The sequence below is a fragment of the Rhea americana genome, unplaced genomic scaffold, assembly GCF_003343005.1.
Source record: "Rhea americana isolate MKP2758 unplaced genomic scaffold, rheAme1 scaffold_376, whole genome shotgun sequence".
Classification (NCBI taxonomy): domain Eukaryota; kingdom Metazoa; phylum Chordata; class Aves; order Rheiformes; family Rheidae; genus Rhea; species Rhea americana.
The window spans coordinates 231,879-243,543 of record NW_028186508.1 but is presented as its reverse complement, the minus strand read 5'-3'; the positions used below and the strand labels follow the sequence as shown (position 1 = coordinate 243,543).

The following is an 11,665-nucleotide window of genomic DNA, read 5'->3' as shown; positions in this document are numbered from 1 at the left end:
GCTATGAAACCCTATGGCAGAGAGTCAAATCAGTTCAAGGACTCTCTGCTACATCTCCAAAGCATGGTTTGAAGAGAAGTGGAAACGGAGGCTTCCAGACACACCACATCCAGCCCCCTCAGCTCCTTCCTGAACTGCTCCCTGTCTTCACTCGTTGTTGCTTCATGTTCCCTTGCACCCCAGTCTCCTTCTGTTTTCTCCCTTTCCTCATCTGCTGGCCATGGCCCCCTCACTCAGTCCTGTCCTCCTTGTATCTAATCCCACTTTGCATCCCTAGGGCCTCTGCTTCCAACGGTGTCTGGTCCCTGATGACCCCACACTTGCTTTTTCCTCTCCTCATGTGACTGTCAGCCTTGCAATAAAGGAGTCAAAATCCCCCTCAGCCCCGGGGTTTGGGAGGTGACATGGAAACACCCTCCAGACCTTCCAGACCCTCTTCTCCCATAACAGCCCAGCTCTGCTCATTCCATCCTTCTCCTGTTTCACTCAAGTCACGGCTGTGCCAGGCTGCAGGCTTTCACAGCACCTCCCTGCCCTTGTCCCCAAAGCCTTCACAGATTGGATCCCTTTCCTGGCATTATCAGACTCCCAAGTTCCCCTTGTCTCCCTCCTAAGAGCACACTTTCCATCCCAGACAGCCCCTTTCTGTTTTGTTTCCTAAAATCAGTGCTATTTATGCTCCTTGAAAATGCCCCTGGCTCTGAGCTGTTCTGAGGGATGGAGGGAGGAGAGAGAGGAGGACAAGCCCTGAGCATCACTCACCCTGAAGTTCTCGGGGTCCACATGCAGCTTCTCGCAGTGCAGCTCGGACAGCTTGGAGTAGGTTGCCTTAAGATTTTCCAGGTTCTTCACGGCTTCCCCAAAGGAGGTGAGCACTTTCTTGCCATGGGCACGGACCTTGGGGTTGCCAACGATGGCAGTGGGGCTGGAGAGGTTCCCAAAGGAATCAAAGAACCTCTGGGTCCAGGGRTAGACGATGAGCAGCCTGSRGAGAGAGRGATGGGGGGACATAAGCAGAGACTCAGAYACCATTGACACTCCCTGCCTCCAGCTGCAGCGTTTCTCCATGCAGGATGGCTGCAGAGCCGGGATCAGGAGCCCAACCTACCTGGCCAGGGCCTCGGCACCACATTCGTCCACGTTGACCTTGCTCCAGATGCTGGCAATGAGCTGCTTCTCCTCAGCTGTCCAGTGCACCATGGTGGCGAGGCGGTTTTGCTCAGAGCTGCAAGAGGACACAGACCCTGTAGCTGCACCGCAGACCCCTGGAGGCTTTTATCTGCTGCTGGCCGCTCCTCCCCATCCCACGCTGAGGGGTCATTGGCCAGGGCTGRGGYGGGGGTCTAAGCAGYGGGGACTCGGCCTGTCARCTGGGTGGTCAGTCTGCACYGAGGTGTGGTCTTCAGGGAAAAGTCCTGTAGCAAGCTTAACAGGCACAGTCAGGACACAATATCCCGTTATCTCCCTCTACTTCTCTCCTTGTGTGTGTGCTCACCCTACACACAGGCACACACCACTCAGTGCCTTCATGCCTGCAAAAGCCACTGACCCTCMTGCAAGGTGTTTTACCATGGTCTCATGCATGCAGCCCCCAAGGCTTTGACCCCCTGTAAGATGCACGGGTTCCCTAAACTCCAAGGAGATCTGTCTCAGGTGGCAGGTGACCTGATTCATGACTTTTAGYACTTCACAGGCCCCTCTGCACAGGAGAAGATTCCTAAGGATGCTGAGTGCTATTGCCTTGGGCAGGAGCTCTGCATTTCGGGTGCACAGACCCACACACAAACCCCTGTTCTTCTATCTACACAGAAGTGTGGAAAACATCAGCCCATCAATCCAGTCCATCAACACCTGAACTGGATGCTACAGATCCAAGAACGTCTGACTTTGTTTTGCATTAACGAAGCAGAAAGCTACACCTTTTCCACCCCCAGAATGCTCAGGCAGAGCTTCCTTGAGCACCAGGATTTTGGGGAAGAGCTTTGTGGGGTGCTGGTACAGTCAGACCAGCAACATCCACTTCCACCAGTTCAGGGTCTGACCAAAGGCATTTGTTTTGATTCTGAAGTTCATTTTCCCATTGAACTACATCGATGTTTTACTGAACCAAAGTGCGTATTAACTTCAGGTGAAATTCTGCTCCCACATGCAGAAATGTAACACCCAGATGCATGAGGATCCGTACAAGACCTTGACATTCGAATTTGCCCATAGGCAGTTTAGGAGGTTTCATCCAGACCCCTGGCCCATTCCAGTCASAAACCAGTACTGGTCCATTGATTTCAATGGAGCCACACTCAGCAATATCACRAACCTGTCTCACAAAAATGTCATTATGATCCATTTGGGGTGGTTCTTCAATATAGACATATTTCAGCTCCTTACTGCATGGCCCTAGGAGGAATTATTATCCTTTTATTTCTAAATTTCTGACTCCTAGGCAAGGCCCAAGGGCCTCTTTCAGCAGAAAGTTCACTCATTAAAGTGGTCTGATAACACAATGTGGAAAGGAGGCTGCTCATAAGAGATAAACATATCATGCAGGTGGCCAGCGCTTGCTTTAGTTTCTCACCTAAAGGACAGGCACAGAGTCACAGAGCCTCAGCTAAAGAGACCTGAAGACTTCAGAAGTCCTAATTATTTAGTAAGACAATACTCAAAGATTAAAATCAGATATGTGCAACCCTAAATGCACACACAGGTACTCTCATCAGGTGAGCCAGCAAGCCTATACCATTGAGCAAAGAGTTGACAAGAACAGCTGTATGCCCAGCTGGAGGAATAACAATAAATGATGGCTTTTTCAGTTATTACTTCTCTCATCCTGTATTTGTTGGCAGACCCACACCGAAGGTGAGATCTAAGTGACATTTGAGTCTATTATTAGGAATGCATTTGCCTCATCTGTGATAGGGCTCTGCAAAGCTGAACTTGAAAAGAGCAAAGGTAATGATGCTTTTCTGTTGCGTTTGAACCAACAGCATGAAAAAGCTCAGAGAGATGCGACAGCTCAGAGGAATGCAAAGCTGAGGAGAGCAAAACAACATCAGACACAGAGGCTTGGAGAAGAGCATTAGCTCTAATACTGCTATTAATTGGAATCYGCAGTTAATAAAGGCTGATTTTCTGGACTCCACAGAAAAGCAAGTAGAGATACTGCTTATCCTGAGACTCCTCAGGACCTGACCCTGCACTCGGAGCCATTCAGGGGCTGTTCTCACTGTGCAGCTGCGGGAGCAGAGCCACATCTTGGCAGGATGGGTTGAGTCATGGCCACAGAGAGCCAAGGGAAGGGAAAGAGCGAAGGCAGAGGAGAAAGAGAGTCTGAAGACATCCCAGCTATTTCGATGAGGCAAGCCYATTTGGTGCTGCTCGCCTATATTGATTCATCTTAATAGCTTGTGTTACACACAGAATAATTCTTTAAATTCTTTAAATCCTGGAGGACTGGCACGCACAGGAAAGGACTAACGGCAGGTGAATTAGTCMGTTAATCAGGTTAGGGCATATCAGAGCCTTGGCACGGCTCCGACTGAGGAGCGTCTGTAATGGCAATGACCTCTACAGCCATTCTGTAAAGTCATGTATGAGCTGCTGCCCACTTCCACCCAGCGGCCTCTTTGGCTGTGTCCAGCTTAGCACTGATGCCTTGTTTTAACCTGAATACTAGAGCTAATTTACACCTACCACAAAGCTTATTTATAGCTACTGTGAAAAGCGTTACTCCAGGAAACATTACTTGGGGCACAAAGTTGGGCTGTGGGCTACTGTCCAGATGAACCCCCAACCTGGGATCAGCACAGAGATGGTTGCAGACCCTAAGGACATCGGCCGAGCTCCTGCTGTAGATCCCTTCGGGACAAGGTCAGTGACCAATTCAGGAAAATGCAGAGCAGAAACAGCCTGGGCTGAATCACCACAATTTACACAGTTTAGCACTTATCCGGACTTCTGTTTGATTAGTGGGTTTTCATATGAAAGCCAAGGAGAATTTCTGCAGGTACAATTTCTTTCCTTAGGAGGGTACCGAGAGGGTGAACAGACCACAAATTGAAGAGATACTGGAGCAGCACAGAGAAAACTCAGAGCAGATTAGTGTTACAGCATGTAGGTAGAGAGCTTTATGTTATTACTGCAAGAATTATCTAATTTAGCTCTGGATCATTGCCACAAGCACTCTGCTTTCAACACAAAGACATTTCAAAATACTGCTGTATCATGACAATAAACAAAAGGAAAATGTAACTGCAGGTTAAATGAATACTGCTCTGCACCAAATTCAGCCTCCAGTTACAGCCAAATGCAGACACAGATGTTGCATGTGGCCAAACAGGGCAGAAAAGGGCTCACTGTGACAAAACCCATGTCTACTTTCTTATGGTGTAGGTGAGCCTGGGTTCCTCCAGCAAAYGGCATAACCCATCCCCTGGCACTGGTCGTTGTCTGTGAGAAAGCTGAGCTGCGCCCAAACTGTTGCTCCTGAAATGTTGTCGATACTATTTCTACTGTGACATTTTACATCTTATTGGCCCCCTTAAAAAAAAAAAAAAAAATCCCAGCTGCAAAGGTCAGGAACATAGAAATTCTGCATCACAGAAATAATAAAGTACTGGCAGCAGGAATGGATGAAATGACAGAAAAGCATAGGTCCCATCTGTCCACCTCTTATTTGTCCAGTGATATCCATTCAGAAGTCAGAGAGAGCTAATCATCTTCTAATTTGGATCTCTAATTTCAGGGATCTGTTTTTAGCCTATTGTACCTTTTAGGTCTGATTTCAAGAGTGTGGAGCACTCCTTGCTGTGCGCGCTCAGGCAATTCAGATACTCCAGTGTCAGACACCCAAGGCCTGAACTTCGTGCTACATAAGGACTTACCTATCGTGTAGACATGGGCCTTGGTACTTCAGCAGGCYTACAGCCTTTTACCATGTTGCTTTAATACCATAGGAAATCTCCTGCTAGGTTTGAAGCCTGCGGATCTGAGGTGACACTGTCTGGGCTTAGGGGTCTGTTTCCAGCAGAAATGCACGGAGGGAGTCCAGAGCACTGACGGAGGGATGAACCGACCCTGTTCTTATATCCCAACCCCTATATCTCTATAAAAGGATCCACCAGGCCATATTCAGCCCTGAATCCAATTGAGTGTCATTGGCTTTGGGGGTTCAGAGCTGAGCGAGGTGGCGGGATAAGAGGCACAAGGTCAGGCACTAAAGCCAGGATACTCTCGGGAAGAGCTAATAATCCGAGCTCCTCCCAAGAGTATCCTGGCTTTAGTGCCGCTTCTGAGTTATCCCTGAAGAACTTCAGGTACAAACTACAGAAAYAGGCAAAAGAGGTTTCTTTATTCATGATGAGGTGTCTCCAAGAGGGTCTTGTATGAGACACTGTTTTTCCTGCCTATAGCCCCACTGATGGCTTGTTCTTACCACTCAGCCTTGGTGGGGTTTTCACCCGCTTCGGTTCAGGGGTCTGCAGGGGACACTGAAGGGGATGGTTGGCCTGGGGGGTCACAGTGCAAGGGCTGGACGTGGAGGGGAAGAACAACGGGACTAGGGGCTGGGTTTTTCCAGCTGTGTGAGGAGTCTCCCTACGGCACGGCGCACGTTTTACCATCAGACCGTGCCGCCCTCCCCCAGCAGAGYGTGGCTGCAGCCAGCAGGGCAGCACCCATCTCTCCCAGGGCAGGACTCCGTCTCGCTTTGCCGCGGTCTGGCATGTGCAGCATCCTGGGGCAGGAGCGTTGCGGGCACCGGGAGCGTGACAACCAACTATCAGCTCGAGGGAGCCGTGGTGCACACCCCACAGCCGGGGCCACGCTCAGCTCCTCCTCTGAGCTGCCCTCTATCGCCGTCCGGCAGCTCCTGGCTGCCCACACCCTCCCAGCCCCGCACCAGATAGACCCCTCGACACCCTCGCTGCAACCGGAGATAACAGCCAGCGCCTGGCCACCATCGAGATGCCACAGCCTGTTTCCCACCCCTCTGCATTTAGCAGAAATAGGCTGCAGTGTTAGCACTGACGCACTGCTCAGGTTCGTCCCGATGGATGTCCATCCATCCATCCGTATCTGCTTTCATCCTTAGCTAGAGTCACACCACTGTGCAGCCACGGTATCTGTGGGAGAAACGRGGTTTACCTACCATTATCTTTTTTTTATTTAGGCAGGTTAGAGGTGCTACTGGACAGGCTTTCCAGAATCTTTCTCATCACAGCCTAGARGCAGCTTTATACCAGTACAAAGTGAGTACAAAGCATGGCTGACCAGAAGGACAGGAGCTGGCTCTCAGTTACCCTAAYGCTCCTTTCTGCTTCTTTTGCAGTGTGGGCATCCTCAAACATATGTCCTCTGGGGCCCTGCCAGAGCAAGAGGTGACCACAAAAGAGAGAAGGGGGTGGAAAATTAGACTCACAAAAAAGATTCCCTCTGGGGTCTTCTGCCCATGCAGACAAAATAAATGATTATTAAACCACAAAATAATACAGTGTCATGGGTTCTGGACTGCAGATTAGTGGTCTGGTTTGGAAACCTGACACAGTCCCATTTGTGGTATCCTGTCTCCATGCTCAGACACGGAAAGCCTTCAGCACAACCACGCTCATGTTTGTGACTGGTCACTCAGCTGGTCTATGGTTAACCCAGAAGTCTCGCTCCTTAGCGGTCTGCTATATATCCCCCCTGTTCAGCCAGACACAGACAGCGTATGGAGCTAGGAGGCCAACCTGGTGCCTTGGCCCTTGTGTTTCATCCAGCTGTTGGATGTTAGCAGGGAATTCCTGTTGTACTCCAATTTTTTGCAAAGGAAGTGGATGCAGGGGCTGAAACTTGCAGGTATAAGTTCAGGGGAGCAGAAAGGGCACTGGTAGCTCAGGACCAGCCTGTGGAGCAGAGCGATCTGAGCTTGCACACCCATGGGACAGGCTGAGAGGAGGAAAGTACCTTCCAGGCCTCAGACAGGAGCCATGAAACCTCCTGTTCTAAAAATTGCCAAGGACTTGCCATGCTTCAGAGGTAAACATGGATCCCAGTCTCAACAACAGGCCACACGGTGACACGACTGTGTCCTCCTTCATGCTGTTGCCCATGGCATTTGGCTGTGTCCCGCCACCTGCCTTGGCCCATGTCCCATGTAAGAGGCTTGGAGAGCTGTCTTGCTGGTATGGCTGCTCTCCTCTCCTCCTCCATGTTTTTCCTCACCTAGATCACTAAGGGATCCAGGAACGCCTTGAACAAACTGGGATGGGCTGCAGGGAGAGCAGCGGATCCAGCAGTTCCTGGAAGATGCTTGTTATAAACAAGCTGGGCAGCACCTTACAGTTCACCCCCAGAGCCAGGAGGGACAGAAATTCTTGTGCAGGGGCTTCAAGGAGCAATGCTGAGCTCAAGCAGAGACTTGCTTCCTCCTGTGTGTGACACAGGCCCAGCTGGGCCAAAAACGCTTTTTCACCTTTAAAACAGTTAACGCTGGCTTCTCCCAGGGTAAGTGATGGACTGGCTGTCCTCACCTGGTCCTACCTGCCAACCACCTTCAATCCTTCTGCAGGAGGTCATCACAGACCTGTTTTTGTGTCAGGACTTGGTTTTGGGAAGGGAGAAACAGGGAGCTGATTCCAGCCCCAGATCAGCTGYGTATTCAAACAGCACCAGTGGATCTGATGGGATGGCACCTGGGACAACCCTTTGCCTCTACAGCCCGCTGAGCAGTCACCTGAGAGCCGCCTGCAAAGCATACCTCTCCTGGCAGGTCTCCGGTCTCGTGGGGCTGTGCAGCCCAGCTGACCTGCCTGGTGCTGAGATACACCGCGTTTCGGTGGGGGAGGTCCTGGTGCTTGGGCGCTTGTCTCAGCATCGCTGTGGTCCCGAGACTTTGGGGCAAAGCAGGGCCCGAAGCTTGTGACTGACTATGCCCAACTCCCCACAGCTCCCAGCAGATCCCCCTCCTCCAGGAATGACCCTCAGACCCTGCTGCTCCCCAGAGACCACTTTATTCTGGGACCTCAGATGTCAGGCAGAAAAGCAACCTCAAAATCAGCATCGCTTGCCCACCACTGTCGGATGGGTCTCACTAAAACACCTGGGGACTCGAGCCWGCTTTCTGCAGCAGGATAATTCAGCTATTCCTGCCGTAACACCGTGGCACGTCCCCAGTTGTAAATCAAGCGTGTCACGAGTTTGCAGTCGTGCTGGTCTCTGCTGAGTCACGCCAGCCGCTCCCAGCGCCCGGCGCCCGGCGAGGGGTGATAATCTGCACAGCACAAACATGCGTTTGGCTGGGCAGCGATAAGGGYAGCCCTCGGACGCGGAGGAACTGCTGCTTTCTGCTGTGTCAGACTTCTGACGCAGCAGAAAATAATTCTGCTGAGGCACTGTGGTAACCAGCTGAAAAATATGTTTTCTTTTTTTTTTCTCTCTCTCTCTCTCTCTTAGCCTGGAGGGAAAGCGTGACCCCAGGCGATTGCTGGCTCATCGCCCCTGCTGCAGTGGGTTTTTCCAGGGACTGTGGCACGCCAAGGTGACTCGTATCCCCAAGAGGAGTGCAGGATTTGTCCTGATAACCAGCCTCTCTTACTCTGTTGCAAAGTGCAGGGGGGATTTGCCAGTTGCTTTTGCAACTTTTGCCTTTTTGCAAAAGTGAAGCACAAAGCCTTGCTCCACCTCCCACAGAAAATTAGGGTGCTCCTGCTTTCCCCCATGCTGGCAGGCATGCAGAGCTCCTTGGCAGTGTGGCCCTAGCAGAAGACTGACCAGTGGTCGGTGTTTAACTGCAGGAAACTGAGGCACCAAGAAGGGCAGCTGCTTGCTCCAAGTGCCACCAAACGCTCAGGGCGGGTTGGAGAAAGGGAGTCCAGGCTGTCTGACTTTTGCAGTCCCATGCCCGTCTCCTGCACCAGGGATACAGCAAGATATAATCCTCCTTAAACAGGCTTTTGTTAGCATGCAGGCTGGAAACTGATTCCAGGCTCGTTTCATGTCAGCATAATGCTCTTTTGACCACACTAAATGTGCTGATGTTTAGGTTTCTGCCACACTCTTTGCAAGCTCTGTGCCTTTGCATTTGCCTTAAAGCTGCCCTCTTTCACTGGGATTTAGGAACTTTGGGGGTCAGTATAGCTTAGGCTTATTCACCGAGGGAGAACATTTACCTTCAAAAGCATTAAAATGTCCAGCCTGAGCCCCCACATGTTGCAAGGCACAGAAATCTCCGGGGAGCTCCTGCCAGGCTGGGAGCTGGTGTTTTACAGCTTGGATTTTAAGGTACTATCCCTGCCTTGGGAAGATTCTTCTAGGGTCCTTTTTCTTCATGTTGAAAATGCATGTTTCCATTCCCATTTGAATTTGTTTAGCTCCATGCTGAGCTCCAGGAAAGTCTCTCCGCCCTGTGAAATGTTGGCCTTAGCCTGCGCTGGGCTGCTGGGGCCTCGTTGAGGCCCGCGATGCCCGAGAGTGAAACCGGCCGTCTGCAGCCGCGCTCGTCGTGCTGGCGGCACCTTGCAGCCCTGGCCACCATCAGCATCGCTCCGGGGGTCCCTGTGCCTCGGGCTAAYCCCCCGTGCTTGTTCATGCCTGCAGGACTTTGGAGAAACCCCTGTTTTTACAGACAGTGGAACTGAGGCATGGATTTCAGAAAAAGAGAAGTGGGGAGGGGGGAGAAAAAAAGAAAAGCCTGGCCAAGGCTGCAAGAAACCCTGGGGCAGGCCTGTCTMATTCCTTTTTTGATCCATTTTCTTCACAACCAGCTGCTTGTAAAGCTGTCAGTTGCGTATGTGGCATTACATTTGCAGGACCTGGCACTGTCAGCCTCTGCGAGCTCTGCTTTTGCTCCCTGAGAGCAGAGGAAACGGGCTGCAAGCTGCTCCCCTTTCTCTCACCGTGCACGGAGAGCGACCGCACTGGGAGTCGGTGCTTTCGTGCAATGAATTCCTGAGCTAACCGTGAGCAAACTTCCCTCTTGACAGCCCATATTMATTGCACTTCTTCTGTGTAGATGTGTGGAATTTACACCCATGTATCCAGGACGGGATATCGCAGTTTGTTGGGAGAATAAGGCGCCCACCACCACTGCTGGGCCATGGGAGGGAAAAGCATCACAGGCAGGACCCAGAGACATCTGCTACGGTCTCTGCAGCACAGCSAGGAACGGCTCCGGATCTCGGAGAGCTCAGCGCCTGCGTTCAGCAGCAGAGCTGTTCTGGATCCCTGCACCGGCTCGGTCTGCCTCCCCCYGCAGTCCGCAGTAAGGGTCGAAAAGGCTGCTGTAATAAAACTCCATCAAGATGACTGCACAAGAGCAAACAGTTCAGGTCTTTAAGTTAACATTTCCCTAATGAGATTCCTCCTTGCAATAAAAAAACATTTGCTATATCCCTGTGCACCATATTTCTTCATTARTGTTTCACAGGTGGGGAAAGACAGGCCCCGAAGAGTACAATAATAAATATAACTTTAGATACYGAAATCTGGCCACCTCCATTCACTCTAAGGCTCTTGAGCTATATTTAGTACTAAATGTCCCACTTCTCCCTCTCACCAACAACATCCATTAATGCATTTTGTTCTCGTCAKTTCCCTTAGTGATATGAAATCTGCCCAGGGCATTTATTTTATTATTATGATATTTTCAAAATGCTTCATCCATTAGTGCACACATCTGTGCAATAAAATCTATTCCAAGATTTAGAAAGACCCCATGAACCTTCCGCCTCTCACAAGAAACTTTTAGAAGGCTTRGAGGAGATTTAAATCATGCCTAGACATGTTACTGACCTTCTGAACTGAAGTATAAGTACAGCAATGCAAGAGTTTCTGCAGTCAAATAGGAATGCAGCAATAGGTTTGGGGGGGAGGGAATCCACAGATTGCTGAAGGTGGATGGCCCAAGCATCTCTTCCAGGCCAGCAGCATTAGCAATGTCACCCAGACAACGTGTTCATGCCCTGGCCCTGGAGGACTATCCCACAGTGCTCACTTGAAACCCATTTCAGTTTTACTGCTCCAGTAGCAGCACCTAGGGGTTCAGGAGGCTCATCACCCCAAAGTGGTGGGCTGAAGACCATGGTAAGTTAAAGCAGAAGCTTGAGGTGGCAGAGAACCAGCCGTGGGGGACCAGGATGCTCTGTGAGGCACTGTGGGGAGAGTAGGGGAGAGCTGTGAAGCCAGGTCCTCCTCATCTTGCCTACCATGGCAGYGCTGGATACCTGGCTGCTCTGTGGATCACAGCACAACACAACACTAGTGCCCAGATCTCCTTGGCCTTCACCCCATGCCCTGTGGGGTTCATGGTCAGTGGTAGTGGGTTGTAGAGGCTGGCTAGCAGGATGTGGATGCGGTGGCGAACACTGGTCTTGGTGCAGTGGCTGAGAAAGAGGAAAGCTGGCATGTGGAAGAGGGCAAAGATGCAGGTGCGGGCCATGAAGATGTGGACCCTTCAGGGACCGAGGAMGTTGAGACCATTGTTCCTGGAAGGGAATTTCAGCACATCCCTGAGAATCAGGACATACGGCATCATGTTAAAGATGGCATGCAAAATCGTGATCAGGAAGGCAGCTGACAAGTTTTCAGCTGTGTCACTATAAGCCAGCTTTGAATGGTGTTAAGAGGGTCGGCACAGATCAACTGTACGCTGTCTTTTCCAATACATGAATTAATATCCCTCTGAAAAAGCACG

General features: G+C 50.8%; 1 protein-coding gene and 3 long non-coding RNA genes across 4 annotated transcripts in view; 2 read left to right on the top strand and 2 right to left on the bottom strand.

The window, feature by feature from the left end:
* The window catches only part of LOC146591340 (hemoglobin subunit rho), a 1,984-nt gene extending 503 nt beyond the window's left edge, over positions 1-1,481 (bottom strand). Inside the window, exons 1-2 of the mRNA XM_085313091.1 lie at positions 1,109-1,481; positions 763-985 (exon numbers count right to left, since the gene is read on the bottom strand). Coding sequence (XP_085169217.1) covers positions 763-985; positions 1,109-1,200 — 315 coding nt within the window. The 5' untranslated portion in view covers positions 1,201-1,481. The remainder of the gene's footprint in view (positions 1-762; positions 986-1,108) is intronic.
* Positions 1,482-5,326: 3,845 nt separating this feature from the next.
* LOC146591338 (uncharacterized) lies at positions 5,327-8,279 on the bottom strand. The gene is made up of 2 exons (XR_014896827.1): positions 6,413-8,279; positions 5,327-6,116 (listed from the first exon to the last, which is right to left on the bottom strand). It is a non-coding gene; the product is annotated as an uncharacterized LOC146591338 (long non-coding RNA).
* LOC146591339 (uncharacterized) lies at positions 5,768-6,474 on the top strand. Its single transcript, XR_014896828.1, has 3 exons — positions 5,768-6,033; positions 6,164-6,242; positions 6,323-6,474. It is a non-coding gene; the product is annotated as an uncharacterized LOC146591339 (long non-coding RNA).
* LOC146591337 (uncharacterized) lies at positions 8,267-10,362 on the top strand. Its single transcript, XR_014896829.1, has 2 exons — positions 8,267-9,255; positions 9,986-10,362. It is a non-coding gene; the product is annotated as an uncharacterized LOC146591337 (long non-coding RNA).
* The last annotated feature ends 1,303 nt before the right edge of the window (positions 10,363-11,665 follow it).